The sequence below is a fragment of the Monodelphis domestica genome, chromosome 3 (genome assembly GCF_027887165.1).
Source record: "Monodelphis domestica isolate mMonDom1 chromosome 3, mMonDom1.pri, whole genome shotgun sequence".
Taxonomy (NCBI): Eukaryota; Metazoa; Chordata; class Mammalia; order Didelphimorphia; family Didelphidae; genus Monodelphis; species Monodelphis domestica.
The window spans coordinates 69,445,418-69,466,812 of record NC_077229.1 but is presented as its reverse complement, the minus strand read 5'-3'; the positions used below and the strand labels follow the sequence as shown (position 1 = coordinate 69,466,812).

General features: G+C 40.5%; 1 protein-coding gene across 1 annotated transcript in view; it reads left to right on the top strand.

Moving 5' to 3' along the window:
* The window catches only part of LOC103100660 (mucin-16-like), a 195,532-nt gene extending 174,471 nt beyond the window's left edge, over nucleotides 1–21,061 (top strand). Inside the window, exons 32-49 of the mRNA XM_056820974.1 lie at nucleotides 1,310–1,482; nucleotides 2,161–2,196; nucleotides 5,603–5,727; nucleotides 5,849–5,916; nucleotides 8,951–9,123; nucleotides 9,349–9,381; nucleotides 9,674–9,739; nucleotides 10,231–10,358; nucleotides 10,454–10,521; nucleotides 12,233–12,399; nucleotides 13,316–13,354; nucleotides 14,619–14,743; nucleotides 14,843–14,910; nucleotides 15,263–15,435; nucleotides 16,387–16,422; nucleotides 18,715–18,777; nucleotides 20,287–20,398; nucleotides 20,727–21,061. Of these exons, the coding sequence (XP_056676952.1) occupies nucleotides 1,310–1,482; nucleotides 2,161–2,196; nucleotides 5,603–5,727; nucleotides 5,849–5,916; nucleotides 8,951–9,123; nucleotides 9,349–9,381; nucleotides 9,674–9,739; nucleotides 10,231–10,358; nucleotides 10,454–10,521; nucleotides 12,233–12,399; nucleotides 13,316–13,354; nucleotides 14,619–14,743; nucleotides 14,843–14,910; nucleotides 15,263–15,435; nucleotides 16,387–16,422; nucleotides 18,715–18,777; nucleotides 20,287–20,398; nucleotides 20,727–20,847 (1,774 nt within the window). The 3' untranslated portion in view covers nucleotides 20,848–21,061. The remainder of the gene's footprint in view (nucleotides 1–1,309; nucleotides 1,483–2,160; nucleotides 2,197–5,602; nucleotides 5,728–5,848; nucleotides 5,917–8,950; nucleotides 9,124–9,348; nucleotides 9,382–9,673; nucleotides 9,740–10,230; nucleotides 10,359–10,453; nucleotides 10,522–12,232; nucleotides 12,400–13,315; nucleotides 13,355–14,618; nucleotides 14,744–14,842; nucleotides 14,911–15,262; nucleotides 15,436–16,386; nucleotides 16,423–18,714; nucleotides 18,778–20,286; nucleotides 20,399–20,726) is intronic.
* Nucleotides 21,062–21,395: the final 334 nt, after the last annotated feature.

Sequence of the window (21,395 nt, the reverse complement as noted above, 5' to 3'; positions counted from 1 at the left end):
GCTCCTTCTAGCCTTTTTCATGTGGAGAAAAGCTCCTTTCCCCACAACTTTTCTAAAGACAATGTTGCAACTGTTTTTACTTTTTCTTTATAGTTCCACATACAAGGAATAACTTAGGAAGTACCAAGTGGTGCTTAGTAAAGGACTGCTTAGAAATTACAAACATTACCTTTCTCTAGAATTAGAGAATTGTAGATTATAAGCTAAAAGGGACTTTCAAGTTCATCTGGATTACTTTCTTCATTACAGATGAAAAGTGAAGACCCAAGGAGACTTTTCTAGAGTCAAAGATACTGTCAAATCCAGAATTTTAACACAGGCCCTTTAACTTTAAATCCAATGATCTTTCCACTACTCTAAAGAAATTACTGAAAATAATCAGACCCCATACACACTTGTAAACATAGATATGAGTGAATTCACACATCCCTGCCAATTCCACTGTGTCCGATGAGAGTGCTAGGCTTGCAAATAGGAAGACCTGAGTGCAAATTCTCTCTCAAACTCAATGAACTGATGCGGAGTGAAATGAGCAGAGCCAAGAGAACATTGTATACAGAAAGTAAACCATTGTGGAACAATTCAGTGTAATAGATTTTGCTACTAGTAGCAATTCAAGAATCCAGGAAACTCTTGAAGGACTTATGGGAAAGAATGCTAACCACATTGAGAAAAAGAACTATGGAAGTAGAAATGCCAAAGAAAAACATGGAAATTGGTATCAAGTGATAACAATTTGTACATCAAGTGACAACAATTTGTACAAACCAGTGGAATGGCTTGTTGGCTCTGGGAGGGGAGATTGAAGAAGGGAGGGAAAGAAAATAAAGCATGGAAACAGTGAAAAATATTTTAAAATAAAAATTAATTTAAGAATTCTCTCTCAGACAATTACCAGTGGTATGATTCTCAGCAAGTCACATAACTTCCTTTAGCCTCAATTTCTTCATCTTTAAAATGGGAAGGTTAATTGTGATCTCTTCCATGTCCTTTTTGAACTCTAAATCTATAATTCTTTCCAAACCTTTTTTTTCAAAGTAGGCCACTTCTCTCGTGAAATATTCTCTGAATAACTAAATTTCACTAACTAAACTATTGGTGTCAAACTCAAAAGGAAACAGAGGTCACTAAATTGTACATCAAAGTCCTTGTGCCCCACATATTGACTCAGAAAACTATGCAAATTTATATATTTCATCATCAACAGTTTAAGATTAGAGAGGAACTATGAACTACATTTTAGTCTGGTTCAAGTGACTATCAGGGAGGGCCATGTTTAATACTTCTTGTCTAAATCCTCAATTTCCAGATCTATGAAGAATAGGATAGCAACAGGAGTGGATGTCGAATGTGCTTATCAGGAAGATTCCTCCACCCCTGTCCTGGACCGAGAGAAGATTTACTGGGAGCTGAGTGAACAGACCCATGGAAAAACAAGGCTGGGACCCTACATTCTACATAAGGAAAGCCTTTATGTGGATGGTGAGTGAATTGGAACATGCACCTTTGTTTCTCTGAGTGGTTCTATTTTTAGAAATTGACCAGCCTGCCCCAAATTCTCCTTTCCTTTTAGACCACCTTTGTCTCCATGGGTTTTTTTTTCTACCCCTCCTGGGAGCACTGGCTCTCAAAGTTATGGCAAACTATAAAGACGTGGCGGGGGGTGGTTACTTCTAAAGATTAGAAGTGGCTTGGTTTTTCTTAGTCTCCTTAAACTAAATTTACTCCATGTATCCCTTCCTATTGAATAAGGAAGTGCCTTGAATGATGAAACATATTTCATTTTACCAACCCTATGGGTCCCAGAACATCTCTCCATTCCTTCTTTCAGCTTTTTCCCAGATAGAGCTACCATATCAAATATTTATGTCTCTCCCTCACCCCACTTTCTCTCTCTCCCCACACCAATCACTTTTATTTCTCCTTCCTCTTTTGTCTCATTCTGCTCACTCTTCTCTTTTCTCTATCTACCCTCTTCTCTTATAATCACTTTTCTTCTGTCCTATTCTCTTCCATTATGCTCTATTCTCCTTTCACCTCATTTCATCTGTTTCCCTGAGTTCTTCTTTGCTTCCCTCCCCATTCATCTCTCCTTCTCTCCTTCCCTCTAAATTTCTTTTTTTCCTTCTCTTATTTTTCTTCTCCCTTTCCCAACTACAGGGTATACCCATCAGATACCAACCACCACCACAAACAGTAAGTTTTTAATTTCTTAATTGCTTTATTTTATGGGAGATTGCAATGAAAATTTTCTTTACTTTTTGGAGAAGGGGGGGTATGGTAGGGCAGAGGAGAAAAAGTGGGTTGGGGGTTCAGAATGAGGTATTCTGTAAGATATGGCCAATGTATAGATTTTCTTTACTTATTTGCCTATGTTTTTTTCTTTTTAATTAAAAGCGTATCTAAATTGATCAAAAAGGGGAAAATACCCAATGGGACTTGGAAAACCCCTATCACCTTCTTGATCTGTATTTAGAGTCAAACCTTGTGGTCTTTGTAACCCTGGTACACAGAAGTGATCTCTCAACATTACAGGGAGACTTGTGCCCACTCCTCTATAGCCTTCATTCAGCAATGTTGGTGAATGGTTTTCATTAAAAATATTTTTCTTTTTCCCTCCTTCAATAATTGCACTCTATCCAAACCTATCTCTTGCTTGGGCATCATTATCCTCTGGCATTATAGGTAGGAAATGAGTGATGGTTTACTTCCTCTCCTGGCAAGGTTTAATTAAGACTAAAGGACCCAAGAAGATAAAGCAGGAAATGGGAGAGGTCAGGAAAGATGTACTCCTAGGTGTTAGGTCTAACAATGAATGTAATGATCTCTTCTCACATGGACCCTGCATTCCAACAAGAGTGACAGCTATTCCAGAGATAAATCTAGGTAGAATAAAAACAAAGAATAAATATAACTACCATGTAGTTAGTGACAAAGAGTTTATATACTGAGAGGGCAGTCAGGAATGGTTTAATGTAGGGGGTAGTAGGTGGAGCTGCATCTTGAGAGAAGAATAGGGGTCCTCTGAAGTGAAAGGGAGAAATGAGGGCTTTCCAAGTATAGATATACTGGTTTTATGAGAAACTGAATAAAATAGAGCATTGGCTAATTTTATTTAAAAAGCGAAAGTACTAAATTAAATGATCAGTATCAAATCTAAAATGAGTGAATCTACCACCAATACAGAGGGAATTAAGGCAATTATAGGAGTTGTTTTACCCAATTATATGAGAAAAGTTACAATCTAGTTGGATTAATGAATATTTACAAAAATGTAAATTGCTGAGATTAACAAATGAATGAAATAGAATATTTAAGTGACACCATCTTGGAAAAAATAAATTGAACAAACCATCAAAGAAGTCTTTTAGGGAAAAAAAAAAACCCAGGGTTAGATGAATTGACAAGGGAATTCTCTTAAAACATTTAAAGAGTAATAAATCCCAATATTGTTTAAAGTATTTGGCAAATTAGGCAAAGAAGGAATCTTAATGAATACTTTTTATGACAAAAATATGGTGCTCATTCCGAAGTCCAGAAGATGAAATATAGAGAATGTAAAGTACAAATTAATTTCCTTAATATGAATATTGAGGTAAAATTTTAAATCAAATATATACTAGCAAAGAGACTACACCAATGTAACACAAGGATCATTCACTATGGCCAGATAGAATTTATGCCAGGAATGCAAGGTTGCTTAAAAATTAGGAAAACTATCAGTATAATTGACTATATCAATAACAAAAGTAACAAAAGTCACAGGATTATCTCAATAGATAATGAGACAAAATGCAAAACTCGATCCTATTAAAAAACACTCTAAAGCATAGGAATTAATGGGCATTTCCCCAAAATTAAAAGTAATATTTACCTAAAGCCATCAGCAAGGATCATCTATGATGGAGATAAGTTAGAAGGCTTTCCAAGAAGATTCAGACTGAAGCAAGGATGCCCATTATCATCATTACTATTCAACGTAGTACTAGAAATGTTAGCTTTTTATTAAGAGAAGAAAAGAAATTGAAGAACGGAAAGTAGGCAGAGGTTTCTTTTAAAAAATTATATTCTATTCTAAATTCTCTATTTGCCCATTGAAAAGATAAAAAATGTGATACCCATTATCCATATGAAGTCATGCAAAATATATTTCAACATTATATTATTATATTCAGCATTCAAGCATAAAAAAGAAACATAAAATATCTGCTTCAGTCTGCACTCAGAATTCAACAGGCCTCTCTCTGGAGTGGGATAGTACTTGTGGAGGGCTTTAAAAGCTAGAGAAGGGGGACAGCTATGTGACTCCATGGATAGAGGGCCAGATTGGAGATAGGTGATCCTGTGTTCAAATTTGACTGCAGATACTTTCTAGTTGTGTGACTCTGGGCTTCACTGGGCAAATTACTTAACCCCAGTTGGCTAGCCTTTGCCACTCTTCTGCGACCAATATTTTCTACTGATTCTAAGTCAGAAGGTAGGGGGTTCAGAAAAATCAAACAAACTAAAGAGAAGGTTTTAAAATTTAAACATGTGAAGTATGTTCTTTCCTTTTCTAAGGCAAATTTCTAAGTCCATGAGGACTCAATGTATAAAGTCTTCTGATAGAATGTAAACTCTTTGAGGTCAAGTAATGTTTTATTTTTGTCTCCCTGTCTTCAATACCTAGAGCAATGCCTGGCTTAGTGTAGGCATTTAATAAATGTTTGTTGATTGATTTAAAAATGAGATAAAATTTGTGAAGTACTTTGTAAATATGAAAGTGCTAGATACCTTCATTGATATGAAAAAAGTGCTTATCATTCAACTTCTGATTTGATCTGGTATCTATCTTGGGACCACTTTTCTAGTTTCCAAGTCTAGAGTAATCTATTCTTCTTGACCTTGAGAAGCAATGTTGGTACTGGGGGAATAAGGGGTTGGAAGTGGAGAATAAGAGCTTTCCACCCTTGTAGGAAGGTGCTATTATTATGCTCATTTTACAATTGAGCAAATGGAGGCAGAGGTGAAGTGCCTTGCCCCAGGGTCAAACAGCTAGTAATTGTTTGAGATATAGGAGAGACTCAGAGTCAGATCAGCATTAGATAACCAATGTTCCTTTGTTAGTTCTGATATTTCCCTCCTGTGTGGCCTAGATCATAGGTGTCACACAAACACCCAGAGCCTCAGTTTGCCCCTACTTCCACAGATCATTTCCAGGAAAGTATTTCCCAAACCTCTGAAGTTCTTTGTATGCATTAAATCAATCAGCCAGAATCTGTCTCCAGGTTTGTGCCAGGAGCTGTCCACGGTGCTGGAACTCTAGAAGCAAAAATCACCTAGATTCTGCCCTTGAATTTTTCTATTCTCTTGAGGGAAAGGAACAAAGTATCCATTTGCTAATATATAGAAAATACATTCAAAGCAATTGGGTAAGGACACTAAAAAGTAAGGGAAGTGGCCTGGCATTTGAAATGAAGGAAGCCAAAAGTTCTAGGAAGCAGAAATGAGGAAGGCATACATTCTATCTAGCCTCTGTTGAACTGTGGATACATGACCCAGGCTTTTGAGTTTTTGTGCTTTGTGTTCCACCCCCACCTTCAACCCTCCTGCCTCCCTCCAGCCTGGAGACCCAGTCTAGAGGCTTTCACCCTGAACTTCACCATCACCAACCTGCTGTACACAGAAGACATGGGGCAGAAGGATTCCATCAAATTCAAGTCCACTGAAAAGATTCTTCAGAATATGGTAAGGGTTGCCACTGCTTTGATTTGCAAAGTGTTTATTCTATTCAAGAAGCTTCCATTGCTCCTCATGCCTTTACCTCTAGACAATACTTAGCTCACTTCCCTTTTCTTCTCTTATCTAGCTTGGCCCTTTGTTTGAGAACAGCAGCCTTGGTTCCAGTTATTCCAGGTGCAAACTGACTTTCCTAAGGTGAGGCCCAGCATCCTTAATGGACTCCAATTATGTAGACTTACTTAAATAAAGCCACCCCTTTCTGCCTCTTCTTATTCTTCTTCCAAGTCAGGATATCCACTGTTCCACTCATAGCTGACCCATTCAGTCACACTCATCTCATTTTCTATTCTCAGACCATTGGATTTAAGAGTCAGAGTGAGCTTGAGTAAAAAATCTTGTCTCACAACATGAGAAAATTGGGTCCAGAAAGGCTGGGACTATATCAAGGTCACAAAGGGATTCCGTGGCAGATTTTTAATCTCATGTAAGATTTTAGGCCATACATCTGATTCTTGTTCTTTCATCTTCTTGTTCAATTCATTCAGCCAACAGTCATTTATTTATTTGTAGTTTTAAATTTTTATATCAAATTTAATTTTAACAGACCAAAAGGAGACACTTCCATGTGTTCATTTCAGTCATAGATCAGTAGGTGGAAGTGATAATAAAAAATTATATTATCTAACATTTACATCGAGTTTGCTATTTGCTAAGGGCTATGCTTAGTTTCTTTATAATTAATATCTCATTTGGTTTCTCAGAACAGTTCTTGGATGTTGGTGCTAAAAGCGGCATTCTTTTAGTGCTTTAGTAGGTTCTGACTATGTAAAATGAAAAAGAGTCCCTTTCCCTCCCAAGAAGCTTATATTCTATGGTAGGAATACTACATTTATACTAGGTAAATTGCTGCATTTAGGATCAGTGGATCTGGGTTCAAATTCCAACTCTTGTCATCTGATGCCTGCGTGACTATGGGCAAGTCACTTCATCTCTGCTGGGCTTGGGATTCCTCCTCTGTAAAGTCAATGTATTGGATTAGGTTAGCTTGAAAGTTCCTTCCAGCTCTAGCTCTATGATAAATAAATAAAAACAATCTGATGTCAGAACATAGGTAACAACTGAGTGAGGAAATGAGGAAAGGCAAGCAAGTGTCAATGAGAGACCAAAGCTCTAGAAAGGCACTAGGTTTGGATTTATCTTTATAGGAATTAACTTTATACATCTAGGTTCTAAAAAGTGAATAATGAATGCTATGAAGCAGTTGTATCATTCAAGAATATGCTAGTGTACCAATTATCCTATTTCATATATAGCTAGCTATTTATAAAATAGGGTAATTGGTGTCAGCCCAGCAGAAACATGAAATGAAAATTTACATCATACAAATGTTTGTTGTGGGATTCATTGTTTGAACTAACAAAGAGCTACCTGCAGAGAAAATAGGTAAAGTGATTGTAAATGTTGAAGTCACCATAGGGTGTTGAGATGACTAAGGGAAGGGGGAAATCAGAGTTTTTTAAAAAGACATGGATCTTGATGGCACAAAGTTAAGAATTAATGAACAATTTTTTTTAAAAAAGCACCCAAGTACTTACTATGTGCCAAACAGAGCATGCTCGAAGCTCTAGAAGTATAGGGGAGGCAAAACATGAAAAAAAATTGGGTTTCATCTGAGAGAGAGACACAGAGAGAGACAGAGAGATGCGACCGTGAAAAAGTTGGGTTTCAAGACTATGAATTGCCAAACCAGTAAAGATAATTTTGGTGTCTTGATTATAATCAAAAATAAGTGGTCACCATGGGAAAAATTCCCAAATTTGAAAATACCCAAGTCAGCTGGGTTTTATGGAGTTAAGGGAAGGGAGAGAGACAGAGTAAGAGGAAATAGTAGGAAGGGCATAGGCCGAAGGGCCTATGTCTGAGCCTTAACAGAGATGAGTCAGTCTTTAATCACTCACCACAAGATTTGTCCCAAGCAAAACTACAGTCCAGAGACCCAGCTCCTCCAACTAACTCCAAACTCCAACTACTGTGAACTCCAACTAAAAAGACTCCACCTTGAGCTCCTTCCTTTTAAAGAACGTTTTCTCTTGTGTCACGTCCCCTAAATTTTCACATCTACCAATCACAGTAGACATTTTCCCCAGGATTGACCATACTTAATTCATATCTTATTTTATTATCACCTTCTCTGGGTAGACTAAAACTTCATACCTCTTTTGTTAAGCTTGCCTTTCTTGAGTTGCTTGACCTTTTAGTGATTAATTTAACCTTTATAGGTACTTAGCACCCTTTTGTATTAGATCTAAAAATAGACCTAGCTTAAGGTTTTAGCTTCACTCTAAGTATGAGTTGAGGACTTTTCATTGTTCAGTAAGGAATTTTACAACTTTATTTTCCCCTAAAGTATGCCTAAGTATGGGTGGAGTAATGTTAAAATTCCCAATACATTCCTGATCAAGTACCTCCATTTGTTTCAATAAGGGAATAGCCTTAACCAAATGTTCTAAGGTAGACTCTGAGCAGTTTTAAGATTCAGAGAGAAAGACAGAGAGACAGAGACAGAGACAGAGAGAAGAGGACTAAGAAAATACCATTGATTTTAGTCTTGGAAACAGCAGTTTTCAGTGTTTCCATGTCAGATCATTTCAGAAGTATGACTACAAGGGACTGATGAATGAATGGGTTAAGGGGAACCAGAAGTTCTGAGTGTAGATAGGCAGATCCAGCTAGATGACCTCATTCCAAAGAAATAGGGCAGGGTTAACAAAAAGGGTTAGTGAGCCAAAACCAAAATTAGAACATGTCAGCTAGTACAAAATGAGCAGAAACACATATTTGCAAGCTTGAGTTTACAGAGCACAAGTCACCCACTCAATGAATAACTAAAAATATGAATTGCCTAAAGGAGGGAGGGAATAAGCATCTACATTCACATACAATGGTATACACTTTCATCAAGAGTTTTTCATTTGATCAAATTTGAACAAATTTCAACCACCCTGTAAGAAAGGTACTAATAGTATCCCCATTTTGCAGATGGGAAAACTGAGTTAATCAAATGTTAAGTGACTCACTAGATCTGCCTGGTTATTAAGTGCTGTGTGCTGAATTTGAACTCAGGTTTTTGTGATTCTAATCCCAAAGCTTTATGCACTGGGCCATCAGTGGTCTCCTATGGAATCATTCTCCATCATTTTAAGGATCCTATCAATGCATCTTTTTCCAGACCTCTGAAGAATCTGACAGTGACTGAAGTAGGTGTCATCTGCTTCTATCAGAGTGATTCCACTGGTCCCTTCCTGGATAGAGAGAGGGTTTACTGGGAATTCAGCAATCAGACTGGGGGCATCACTAGACTGGGGCCCTATACACTCGACAGGGACAGTCTCTACCTCAATGGTGAGTAAGCCCACTCAGGACATGACTCTTGAATCTTCTCCTTGATTTTGTCCCTGTTTGGAAAATAGACATTCTGCCCAAATTCTTGCTCCATTTTCCTCTGCCCACTGTACGGTAAGCACAGCAGAGAAGCAGGAGACCCAAAGAAACCAGGTGAATCAATTAAATCAGAACCCTCTCTGTCTCTGACTGTCTGTTTGTCTTCTCATTTCTTGCTTTCTCTAGGTTATAACCATGACTTACAATCTTCCACCTCTAGTAAGTATTCATCAACTTCATGTCTCTATCTATCTTCCTGTGACCTGGAAGAAGAAACAATTGATACTCCTACCAATCCTATTTACTCTGTTTTTTTTTGAAAGGGAAGGGATAGAAGGACCCAAGGGATGGCCTGTGGTCCCTCAGAATTTTAATCCTCACATTCCATGGACTACTTATTTACCAAGCCCAGCAAGAATTCTTTCCCCCATATTCCATATTCAAACATAATTTTTCTGTGACATTCAAATAGCTTTTCCAAGGTTTTCATTCTTGATTCTCTACCCTTCAGCTCCTATCCAGACCACAATCCCTTCAAGAATTTCCTCAGCTCCTTCACTACTGACCAATTCCTCAGGTACCATCACATATTTCTGACCTGTTTCTTGGGTAGTCTTAATTGAATTGTTCCCTTGGGAAGCTGACTCTAAGATGAGGAGGTGGGAGTTGTAGAGCAAAATTGTGGTGGAGGTGGGAGTGGGGAAGTGAAAGAGCTCTTCTTATAGATGCATCATTGGGAGTCAGTTTGGTGTTTTCCTTCCAGTAAAGAATAAGCCAACCTTCATTGGGTGTCCCTGGGTAAGCTGATGGATGTCAGAATGTTTCAGTGAATAGGGCATCCATCTAAAAGTCAAAAAGAAAAAATAACCATCTGTAAGATCTAGTTTGAAATTTCTCCTTTGACACTAGCTATGGGACCTTGGGCACATCCCTGAATCCTCCCTGGACTTCAGTTTCCTCACCTGTAAGATCAAGGGGTTAGATGTGCCATTCCAGATCTAAACTGACAATCCCATGATCCTCTATACCCAACTCTCAACCATGAAGGTTTCTCTCCTTCCCATACAGCATCTGGCAGGTTTAGCCTGGAGTCTTTTACCCTGAACTTCACAATCACCAACTTGCTCTGCACAGCAGACATGGGACGGCCAGGTTCCCAAAAGTTCAACGCCACTGAAAGAGTCCTACAGCGCCTGGTGAGATTTCCCATTCTCTATCCTACCTTGCTCCTCCCTGGGACTGAAACCCCTGTCTGTCTAGGTGCTCACTCATTCTCTCTTTTCCTTTATAGCTCAGCCCCTTGCTTGAAAACAGTAGCCTTGGCTCTGACTATTCTGGATGCAGGCTGACCATGCTGAGGTGAGATGGGGCCGCCAGGTGGTCAGGGACTCAGAAGATGTGTGGAGCAGTCCTTTCCCCTGCACTGGCCCCAGGGCCACTTCTTCCCCACAAAGCCAAGAAGGCTACAGTGCTTACATAGCTGATCATAAGGGGGCGATCTGACCTCTCTTTAGTTCAAGAAGCATTTAGCAGCTACACATCAGGTGCTAAGTAGACTGCTAGCTACTGGAAATAGAAAAAGAAAACACTCTCTGACATCGAGGAGTTTATGTTCTGTTGGGATAAAGGAGGTACAATGTGTACACATGGGAGTCTGAGGAGGGAGAGAACACTGATGACTGGGAGATCTGGCAAAGGTTTTCCCTTGGTGGCATTTGAACTCACTTACTTGAAGGAAACAAAGTATTTCAAGAGGCAGCTAGTTGGTACAGTGGTGGATGGAATGCCAGACCAGGCTTCAGGTAGATGACAAGTTCAAATCTGTCCTCAGACCTTTCAAGGTATGTGACCTTGGACAAGTCACTTAACTCCTGTGTCTCAATCTCCCCATATATAAATATATAAAATGAGCTGGAAAAGGAAATGGCAAACCATTCCAGCATCTTTTACAAGAAGGCCTCAGATGGCATCATGAAGAGTCAGACATGACTGAAACAACTGACCAACAACAGCAAAAATATCCCATGAGGAATGGTCATTGTAAGCAAAATCCTGAAGAAAGGGGAATGAATTCTGAGATGCAAGAACATTTAATTGCCTAATTTGATTAGAATGTCAAGTGTATAATATGAACACCAGTTTGGCAAGGGAAGCCAGCTCGTCATGGATTTTAAAGGTCAGGCTAAGGAATTTTCATTTATTACCAGAGAGGAGAGAAAGCTACTAACAACCAAAAATCCCCTTTCCTTTCTGTCTTGGAATGACTACTAAATATTGGTTGCAAATCAGAAGATTTTGGTAAGGACTCTGCAACTGGAGTTAAGTGACTTGCCCAGGGTCACATAGCTGACACAGAATCCTGGTGTAGGACTCTTTAGAAGAAGTGATTGAAAAGTTGTATTATGTGTTGAAAAGATAATTTAAAGGTAAATAGTTGCAGTGTAGATCTCATTCACTGTTAAGCTTTCAGAGGCAGCATGGTATAGTGGGTTAGAGAACAGACCTCAAGGGTCAAGAGACCATGGGTAGCTTTGGAAAGCCAGGTCCAGAGATGGGAGGTTCAAATCTGGCCCTCAACTTCCCAGCTGTATGACCCTGGGCAAGTCACTTCACCCCAGTTTCTTAGCCCTTGTCTCTATTCTGCCTTGGAAGTGGCACTTTATTTAAGTACCACTTCTAATTCTAAGTAGCAATTCTAAGAGAGAAGAAAAGGGCTTTTGAAAAAAGAGACATGAAGAGCAGGGTTTGATTCCCACCTGGGTGACCTACTGGTTATATGATCCTGGGCAAATCATTTCATAGTCCCCAGTAATGGTAGTGTGAGGCTATACGTTTCAGAGAAGATGCTGCTCTGTATTAGTCAAGACAAATCTGCCCCCTCCTCTGCTCCAGCTCCTGAGATCAATAAAATGGCAGGTCTGGCCTCCCACTTTTTTGACAATAAGCTAGAACTCTACAAAGAAATGGATGACTTTGCAGAGCATTCATGGTGCCTTCTCACTGCAGCTGTCTTTGGCATGCCTACGTTTGCTAGATCCTTCACAGTTACCTCCAATGTGTCCTTTCCCAGGCCCGTACAGAATGGGACAGCAACCGAATTCCTGTGTGGCCACTGGAAAACTCCCACCATCCCTAGCCTGGACAGGAAGAAGATTTACTGGGAGCTGAGCAATCAGACCCAAGGTATCACCAGGCTGGGTGCCTATACCCTGGACAATAAGAGCCTCTATCTCGATGGTGAGTAGCCAGCTCTGACCAGGACATAGGCAGCTCCTTGACCTCTCTCGCTTGCTTCCTTCCATTCCTGTTAAGCCCTCACCTATTGAAAAAACTTTCTATGCCTCTGAGGGTGCAGCTTTGCCTCTATGGTTTTACCTGGTCTGATAGAAAGTGTTTTCCTATTAGGTGTTTAGAGTGTGAGGGGGAGCCGGTATCAGACCCCAGAAATAGGACCCTCGGTGGGTGGATAGCCTCCTGACCTAGAAACTCCGGGAATCCCTTTCACATTGCAGTGGTTAGAGGCACAACACGCTGTGATCTGAAAAATCTGTGCAAAATTTTTGGTCCTCTGTTTGTACCAGAGAAGATGTCCAATTTCCCCTTTTTCTTTTATATGGTGTTTACGTGGCCTTATCTGTATTCATGGAAAATTAATTAATGAAAATGAAAAGTAGTGAAAATATATCCCTACATTTTCAGCCTTTGTGTTTCATCTACTGCCTTCCTCATACTTTTCACAAATTTTAACTTTTGATGTATTTTAACATTAAAATATAAATTGTGTATATTGAAACATTAAAAGATAAAATATTGATATTATACCATATATAATATATTTTATGTGTTTATGAGTTTCTTGACTTTTTCTGTGTCATCTGCTTACCTTCTTGTGCTATCTGCAGCTTCCACAATACTCCCCCAAATCCCCTCTTAATTTCTTATGCCAATCCTATAATATATTGGAACCACAATTGGAAAAATAAGGAATATCGGTACTTTGTGAATCATCTCTCTTAGCCAGTGACCCATATTTTTCCAAATTATTGGGCTTCAGATGCTCTCTCTTTTTCTCTTTAATCCTTTCTTGAAATCTCAGTTCCTTGCATTCAAGGCTGTTCTCTCCCTCCCTCCCTCTCTCTCTCTCTCTCTGCAGGATACAGCTATCAGATGAATCTTTCCTCCTCCACAAGTGGTGAGTATTTTCATTCTGGGAACAAACAAAGAACACCACTTGTCTGTCCTGACCCTGTTCTGATAGCATTCTAGGAAGAAGAGGATGAACCAGCAGTGTAAAAGAGAGAGGAAGACATCATGTCTTCTGACTCCTACACTTCAGTCTTTCCCAGTTGACTCAGTGGCCAAGCCCCAATGGAGTCAGTTTTACCTGTGTCTTATACACTCAAACCTTCCATGTCACATGGGTATTTGGTCCACAATTGTTAAATATCCGATTTCTCTTGAGCTGTGGCACTAACAACTCTGACTCCAACTCCACTGTCAATTTCTTTTTCCTTTTTTTTTTTAACTTTTAGCTTCTGTCTTAGAACCAATACTATGTATTATCACTAAGTAGTAAAGGCTAGGCAATGGAGGTTAAGTGATTAGCCCAAGGTCACAATGCTAGGAAGTGTCCAAGACCAGATTTGAACCTAGGACCTCTTGTCTTTAGACGGGGCTCTCAATTTACTGAGCCACCCAGCTGGCCCCCACCACTGCCAATTTCCACAGGTATGGTCTGCCTCTGTTTTCATTCATTCTTTGGAAACTCTTGCTGCCCTTAACTGTGAGACAGAGATAAGAGATGTTCAGATCACAGATTTAGAGCTGGTAGGAGACTTTCAGATCATCTAGTCCAATTCCTGGTCTCATTTGACAGTTGAGGACACTAATGTCCAGAAAGGAACAGAGGCTCAAGGTCATATAGGTAGGAAGCAGGACGGCTGGGTTTGGAACCCAGATCTCCTTTCTCCAAATCCAATATTCTTTCTTCTGCATTGCATTGCAAGAGATATTCCTCTGATTTATGGCTAGAGATTTCATGAAGGATTCATTAGTGAACAGATTCTGCTCAGTTTTCCTTTGAAGAAGAAATTGGAGTTTCAGCTAGGTGTCCTTAATGATGGTGATGATGATGATGATCATCATTGTCTATCTTTTATCTAGGATTTTAAGGTTCTCAAAGTACTTTACAGATATTATCCTTTTGGATTACACATCTGAAGCTCAGGCATGGGAGATATCTGTCCTTCCTATACAGTAGTCTGTGTTTGGTCATGATGCTGGGAGACTAGAAAGGGTGTGCAAAGTCTTAGAGATTTGTGGTTCCCTCATGGATGTGTTAAGAGGGCCAGAAAACTTCATTTTCTCCCGAAGGACAACACCTAATGGTGGTTGCTGAATGTGTTGAATGATGCACAGGCAACATCTCAGACAGAGCTCTCTCCTCTTTTTTGCAGCTGGAGGTCCCAACTTTGAGCCTTTCACACTGAAGTTCACCATCACCAACATGAGGTACACAGCAGACATGGGGGAAAGGGGCTCCAGCATATTCATCTCCACTGAGAGAGTGCTGCAGCGCCTGGTAAGACATGATCCTCTCCCATCCTTTTACTCAGCTGCCTTCTTTAGCCTGGGTATTGGGAGTTGATCTACAAGTCCCATTTCCTTCTCTCCTTTCTAGCTCAGTTCCTTGTTTGAAAAGAGCAGCCTTGGCTCTCAGGATTTTGCAAGCAAATTGACCTTACTGAGGTGAGAGCTCTGGGAGTCACTGGCCTTGCCCTCAAGCATGTATACATTGGTGGCCTCTAGAAAGATGACCTCAGCCTTTAGTGGACAGGCAGACTTTCCAGGCCTTAAATGAATTTATCCACATCCCCTTATCGATATAGTGAATTCAGACTTGAAATTTTGGCAGTTCCCCCCAAATTCTCTAAAGTAGATCCAGTGAGACCTATGGCTGTTGCCCCATTTCACCATCATTACCATTTCAGTGTTTGCTTCAGACTTCATGGGGGTGGCTGTCCATATTTCAGAAGTTGTTACCAAGCTTCTCAGACCCTCTTTCAAAAGGCTTCCAGTGACCCTTTTTCTCCTTTCCCAGGCCTATGAAGGAGGGAAGAGCAACCCTAGTTCATTTCACTTGCATCCATCGGAGAGATCCTGCCAGCCCTGTCCTAGATAGAGAAAAAATTTACTGCGAGTTGAGCTATCTGACCTGGAGCATCACCAGGCTGGGCCCCTACACATTAGAGAAGGATAGCCTCTACCTCAATGGTAAGTATCCCCATTCAGGATATGCTCCTTGAGATATCTCCTTCATTTTCAGGAAATAGCCATCCTGCCCAAAATTTTCTCTGTCTCTTCCTCTCCCCACTATAATATAAACCCACTACAGAAGCAGGGTACCTAATGAAATAAGACGAACAACCCTGACTCAGCAAGTGTATTCTCTCCCTCCCTCTTCCTCCCTCCCTCTCTCCCTCCTTCTTTCTCTCTCTCTCTCTCTCTCTCTCTCTCTCTCTCTCTCTCTCTCTCTATCTCTCTCTCTCTCTCTCTGTCTCTCTCTCGGCAACTTGACTTCTCTATCTTCCCCTGCCCTGGCAGAGGAAATAGTTTATCTTTCTCCCAATATGATTCATATCATTCTCTGAAAAAGGGAAGGGACAGACTGACCTAAGGGATGGCCTGTTGTCCACCCCGTAGTTCAGTATTTTAAGCATCAATTTCCATTGGAGTATTTAGTGACCTAGCCCAACACCTTTGCATATAGTAATAGTTCCATAAATGTTCCTTCACTGGTAAGTAGACCATGCCTACAAATTAACTTCTTTGTATTATTTCCTAATTTCATTTGGCTCGGCCATCTTTCCCCTATCCCCTCTCTATTCTTAGACCCATATTTCTTTGTTTTTGCTTACCTAATTTTCTATGATGTTATGACCCAGACTTTTCCATGCTTCTTCCTGGGAAGAAGTTATCTTTTCCCTGAGATATAATGAGCCATCCCATATCTGGAAATGAAGCAATCAAGGAGACCTTTGTTGGAGTAGAAATTTATGTTCTGCTTGAAGTGCAACAGACTCCTGATCTGGACCCTTTCTTCTTCCTTCTAGCACCAGCCCTGATAGTTTTACTACCTGATTGCCTAATCCTAATGGCCCCAGATTTCTCTCCTCAGATTTTTGTCTTTCCTCACATGGTGTATCTCTTTCTCTTTCTCTGTAGGTTACAATCATTTGGCCGTGGCCCCCACCAAAATGCGTGAGTGTCTCTATTGGAAAGGGAATAGTTACTTCATTTTACCCTTCATCTTCAAGACTGATTGGATTTCCTGGTGATAATGACAATAATACCATTCATATATTATTTAATATGTTATTTCATTTGATCCTCAATAAAACCCTGGGAGGTGGGTGTTATTGATTTCTGAATTTTCCATATGAGGAAACTGAGACCGAGAGACATTAATTTCAGCTAGCAAGTACAGGAGGCAAAGTTCAAACTCAGGTCTTCCAAACTCCCAAATCCAGCACCCAATTTACTCTGCTGTCCTTAATTTCAAGCCTCTCATTCTCTTTGAGCCCCAGTTTTCCTCATCTGGAGAAGGAAGGAATTGTATTAAACAGCCACTGAGGTCTATTTCAGCTCTATATTTATGACCCTAACCTTCCTATTAAGCCAGGAGAATAAGGAGAGCATGTAGTTTCCTAAAGATCGGAGCAGAAAAAGAGTGGATTGTTTCATACACTTAGTGTCTCTTTGTCTCATTCTCTTTTTCCCATGCTGAAAGCTTCCTATTCTCTCATAGGATTTCAGAGATGTCTCTCCTCCATGGAACAGATCTGTCTCCCAAGTGACCAGGTCCAACAAATGGGATTCTGTTTCATTGGGTCATTCACCCCGAACTTTACTTTTCTCTTTTGCCACGTTGGGCTCACTCTCCCATGTTGTCCACTTTTTGGATTCCGGGTTATAATGAATGAAGTCCAGTCCTACGCAGTGTTAATAAGTATGTTCATACTCATTTGAATCCTGGGTTCATTCCCCTATTTGACAAGTGGAGTTAGGCCCCAATGTGACTGTGTGAGCTAGTCAAAGACCTTATTATCCAAGCCCCTGATCCTGAATGACATCCTGCAGAAGTGATGAGGAAGGAATCCAAGAAGTGGCCTTCGCAGCTTTGGGGAAGTAGTGAGAAAGACTTCGGACACAGCAGGAAGCCTTTTAATGGATGTTAAATGACCACTTTTCTAGGATGTTCTTCAGCCACATGTGTTTTGAGCAGCCTTACAGCTTTGAAATTATACAATTTGGTGATTCTGTGAAGAAAAGACTCCAGTTAAGGAAAGGGGACTCCAGATCTTTCTAGACCCTCTTGCCTCAGAGCCATGGCCTTTTGCTCTAATATTTCCTCTTCTTTTACTATAAATTGGATGGAGATGACAAGATAAACTATCTTCAAAGTCAGTAAATTACTCAACAAACATGTGTTAAGCTCCAACTATGTATCAGCTACTCTGTCAGGTGATGGGGGTGTAGAGTCAAAATGAAAGGAAGCAATCCTTTCTCTAAAAGCATTCACATTTTATTGTGAGGGATGACATCTATATGAGCATTGATGGGTGTGTATGATACACACACTTATGTAGCCCAAATTCAAAAGTCAATTCAAGGTTGATGGAAGAGTGTTAGCAGTTGGTAATAATCAGAAAGGAATCCCTTGCAAGGTGGTCTTGAAGGAAGAAAGAGTGATTCTATTGAAGAGGTGAGGAGCAGTGCATTCTAGGCATGAGTTGGGGTCAATGAAAAACAATGGAGATGAGAAATATAGTACCCTATGTGAGGAACAGAGAGAGTCTTGTTTGGCTAGACCATAGGGTGTGGGAAGGAGAATAGGGCATCACAAGGCAAAAGGTGGTCGTTTAGGGCCAAGTTGCTAAGGGTGCAAAAATGATTCTGGAGTCAGCAAATCTGGGATCAAATCCTGCCTCTGACATTTATGACCACTGTGGCCTTAGGCAAGTCATGAGAACTCTCTAGGTCTCCATTTCCTCTTCTATAACATGAGGATGTTGGACTTGATAGACTTTGAGAGCCCATCTTGCTCCAGAATGTCTTCTATTTGATTCTAGAGGTGATAGAGAACCACTGGAGCTAACTGAATAAGTACATGACATGGCTAGATCTTTACTTAAGGGGGCATGATAGAGAGCAAGGATACTGGCAAGTCACAAGCTCACCTCAGCACTATGGAACAGAGGAGGAGGAGGAGGATAAGGAGGAGGATTCACAGGTTGGAAGTATTTCTGTCAGTCATAGACCAGGCACCTCAGCTCCTTTTCTTATGCCAACCTTCCTCACAGGAGCTTGGGCATCCAGCAAAGGCACTGGATCCCATGGATTAAATCATTTGGTGAACTAGTGCATATTGAATTCCTCTCCTATAGGGCCCTGAGTTTGTACAGAGCATCCACAACTGCTCTGAGTTCTCTGCTTTTAGGTACAAGAAATTTCTGCCCATCTTGAAACATTTTCCTTTTTTTCCGGTTTTAGCACCAGACCCAGCAGTAGCACCTGGTTGTCCCCTGTGGGCCACAGAGCCTGGAGGCTCCCAAGGTAAGGAAGAGAGGTTGATTCTGTGTTCTGGCAGTGGTGTCAAACTAGATACAGATTCCTGTGCATTTCATATTGGCTAAAAAACTACAGATTAGCATTACCTATGTTAGCTACTGTAATCCCTTTATCTTGTTAAATATTTCCCAATTGTATTTTATTCTTATTCTGCCACACAGAGGGCTTTGTGGGCCTCAATGTAGGCTATGAATGTGGCACCTCTGGGGGCCTAGTCCCAAATGGAAAGTGGGCAAAATATATGCTGTTTAAAAGAAGAATGGGCCCCAGGCCTTTCAGAGGTGATGTCTTTCTAAGAAATAGGCACTTTCCAAACAAGGAAAGGGCAGAGCTGAGGTTGCATATCATCTAGAAGCCCTAAGTCATAAAGACCAGAGATTTAAGTTTTGAAAAATTAGTTTCTACCATTGAAGGATGTTCTCTGTGGGAATTTGGAATAAATCCCTCTGTTCCTATTTGAACAATAAGGAAACTATAGCTGATTTAGGTAGGAATTCCCTGCCCTGATGGGTTTTTGCCACAAGGATCCTTCACCCCCAGGTCCCTGTAGTGTCAGGGGCGGGGGAGCACAGGACTGATCCTTCCCCCTTTGACTTAGGATTTCCAAATCATGTTCACCACCAAGGCAAAGGAGTCTGGTGAGGAACCTCATGGTCATATGATGTGAAGGAGCTAGTGTTGTCTAACTTATAGAAAAGACAAAAGGAAGATATGATAACTGCTTCCAAGCTTTTGTAGGAGTGTCACATGGAACAGAGATTAGGCTTCTCATTATGTCCCAGACAAGAAATCTAAATTGTAAATATGTACATTATGGCTTGAGATTAGGAAAAGCATCCTAACAGTAAGTGCTGTCCCAAAGTGGAATAGGCTGCCTCGAGGAGTAGTGGCTGCTCCTTCATTGAGGACCATAAAGCATTGGTGAACGTTCATTTGTTGAGATCATTGTGGAGGGGTTTGTTTTCCTCAGATAGCAAACAGACAAGATGGCCTCTGACATTCCTTACAATTTTAATACCGTCCAAGCCAAGAGATATCTTGTCTCCCTGTCTCATAGCTAGTTTTCCATCTTATAACATTCAGAGCTGATGCTATTAACTATCTTTCATTACAACTGTTTTTCCAATAGCTTCTGTGCTAACCACGTCCCCTTTAGTCACATCCCCTCTAGCTCCATCCCCAGCACCAACAGCTTTCTCAAGCACAACAGGTTCAAAGACTGGATCTCTGGGTTATATCCTGGAAATCGTGCCATGCTTTACTCTGGGATTAGAGCTCAAGAGACATAGAGCAAGGGGGAAATTGGAAGACTGGGCAAGGCTGCTTTATGGGATGCATCAGCAGGTCTAGGATGTGAGGTTTTCATTCTAGGGCTGGGGTAGGTGGAGAGGGAATGGAATGCTGAAAGAACAATCAAACACAGGGTGTTAGTGGGTGTGCTGACTGGATATCCAGGATTGAAGTATTGGTATTCCTCTCCCTTTTTGGCCACAGCTGCTAGTTTAAGCTTCCAGTCTTTCACCACCATTCCCGAGGTGCTGTACACAGAAGATATGCATCTTTCTGGATCTGACAAGTTCAACTTCACCAAAAGAACCCTGCAGCAGTGAGTCTGCCCAATCCCTTCCTCATACCCCAAAAAGTCTGCTTTGTTGTGAATCTCGCCTTACCCTTGTATTCTCAGGAAATTCATTCCTGTTTTGGGGGTATGGTTTAGAACAAATTTTCTAAGATAAATATTCAATCCAGTGGGGATCTTGGTTTAAACTAAGCTCTCATTTATAGACATAATGGAAGCAATTCAGCCATACTTCAGGCAAACCAAAGGCCTTTCCCACAGCCTGAAGGCTATTCAGTTTCTATGTCTCTGTATCTGGGGTTCCTGTCATTATTCTTGCTATGTTTCTGTGTCACCATCAACATTTTTTTTCCAGACCTTTGAAGAATGCCTCAGAAACTGGAGTGAGTTGCCTGTACACACACAAGAGAAATGTTAGAAGCTCATTCAGAGACCAAGAGAAGGTTTACTGGGATGCAAAAAGAGCATTTCACTAAGCTGGGCTTTTCCTCCTCCCTTGAAAGAGACAGTCTACTCAATGATGAGGAGCACAACAGAATCCCAAGCTCTTTCCTCTATCCCCATGCTACTTTCCCCTCCTCCTGCTAAATTTCCATTCTGATTCTGACCTTAATGTTCTCTCAAAGATTCATTATTTCTCAATACCCTTTTATTACACCAAACACAGAAAATAAACCATGCCCCTATCTACTTTCCTGTATTTTCTTTCATTTGGGATTTTCTGGGTTATTGTATTTTAGGTGCAAAAACAGAGACATCTGTTTCCTATTCTTTTTTTTAAATATTTTATTTGATCATTTCCAAGCATTATTCATTAAAGACATAGATCATTTTCTTTTCCTCCCCCTCCCCCACCCCCCATAGCCGACGCGTAAATCCACTGGGCATTACATGTTTTCTTGATTTGAACCCATTGCTATGTTGATAATATTTGCATTAGAGTGTTCATTTAGAGTCCTCTGTCATGTCCCCTCAACCTCTGTATTCAGGCAGTTGCTTTTCCTCGGTGTTTCTACTCCCACAA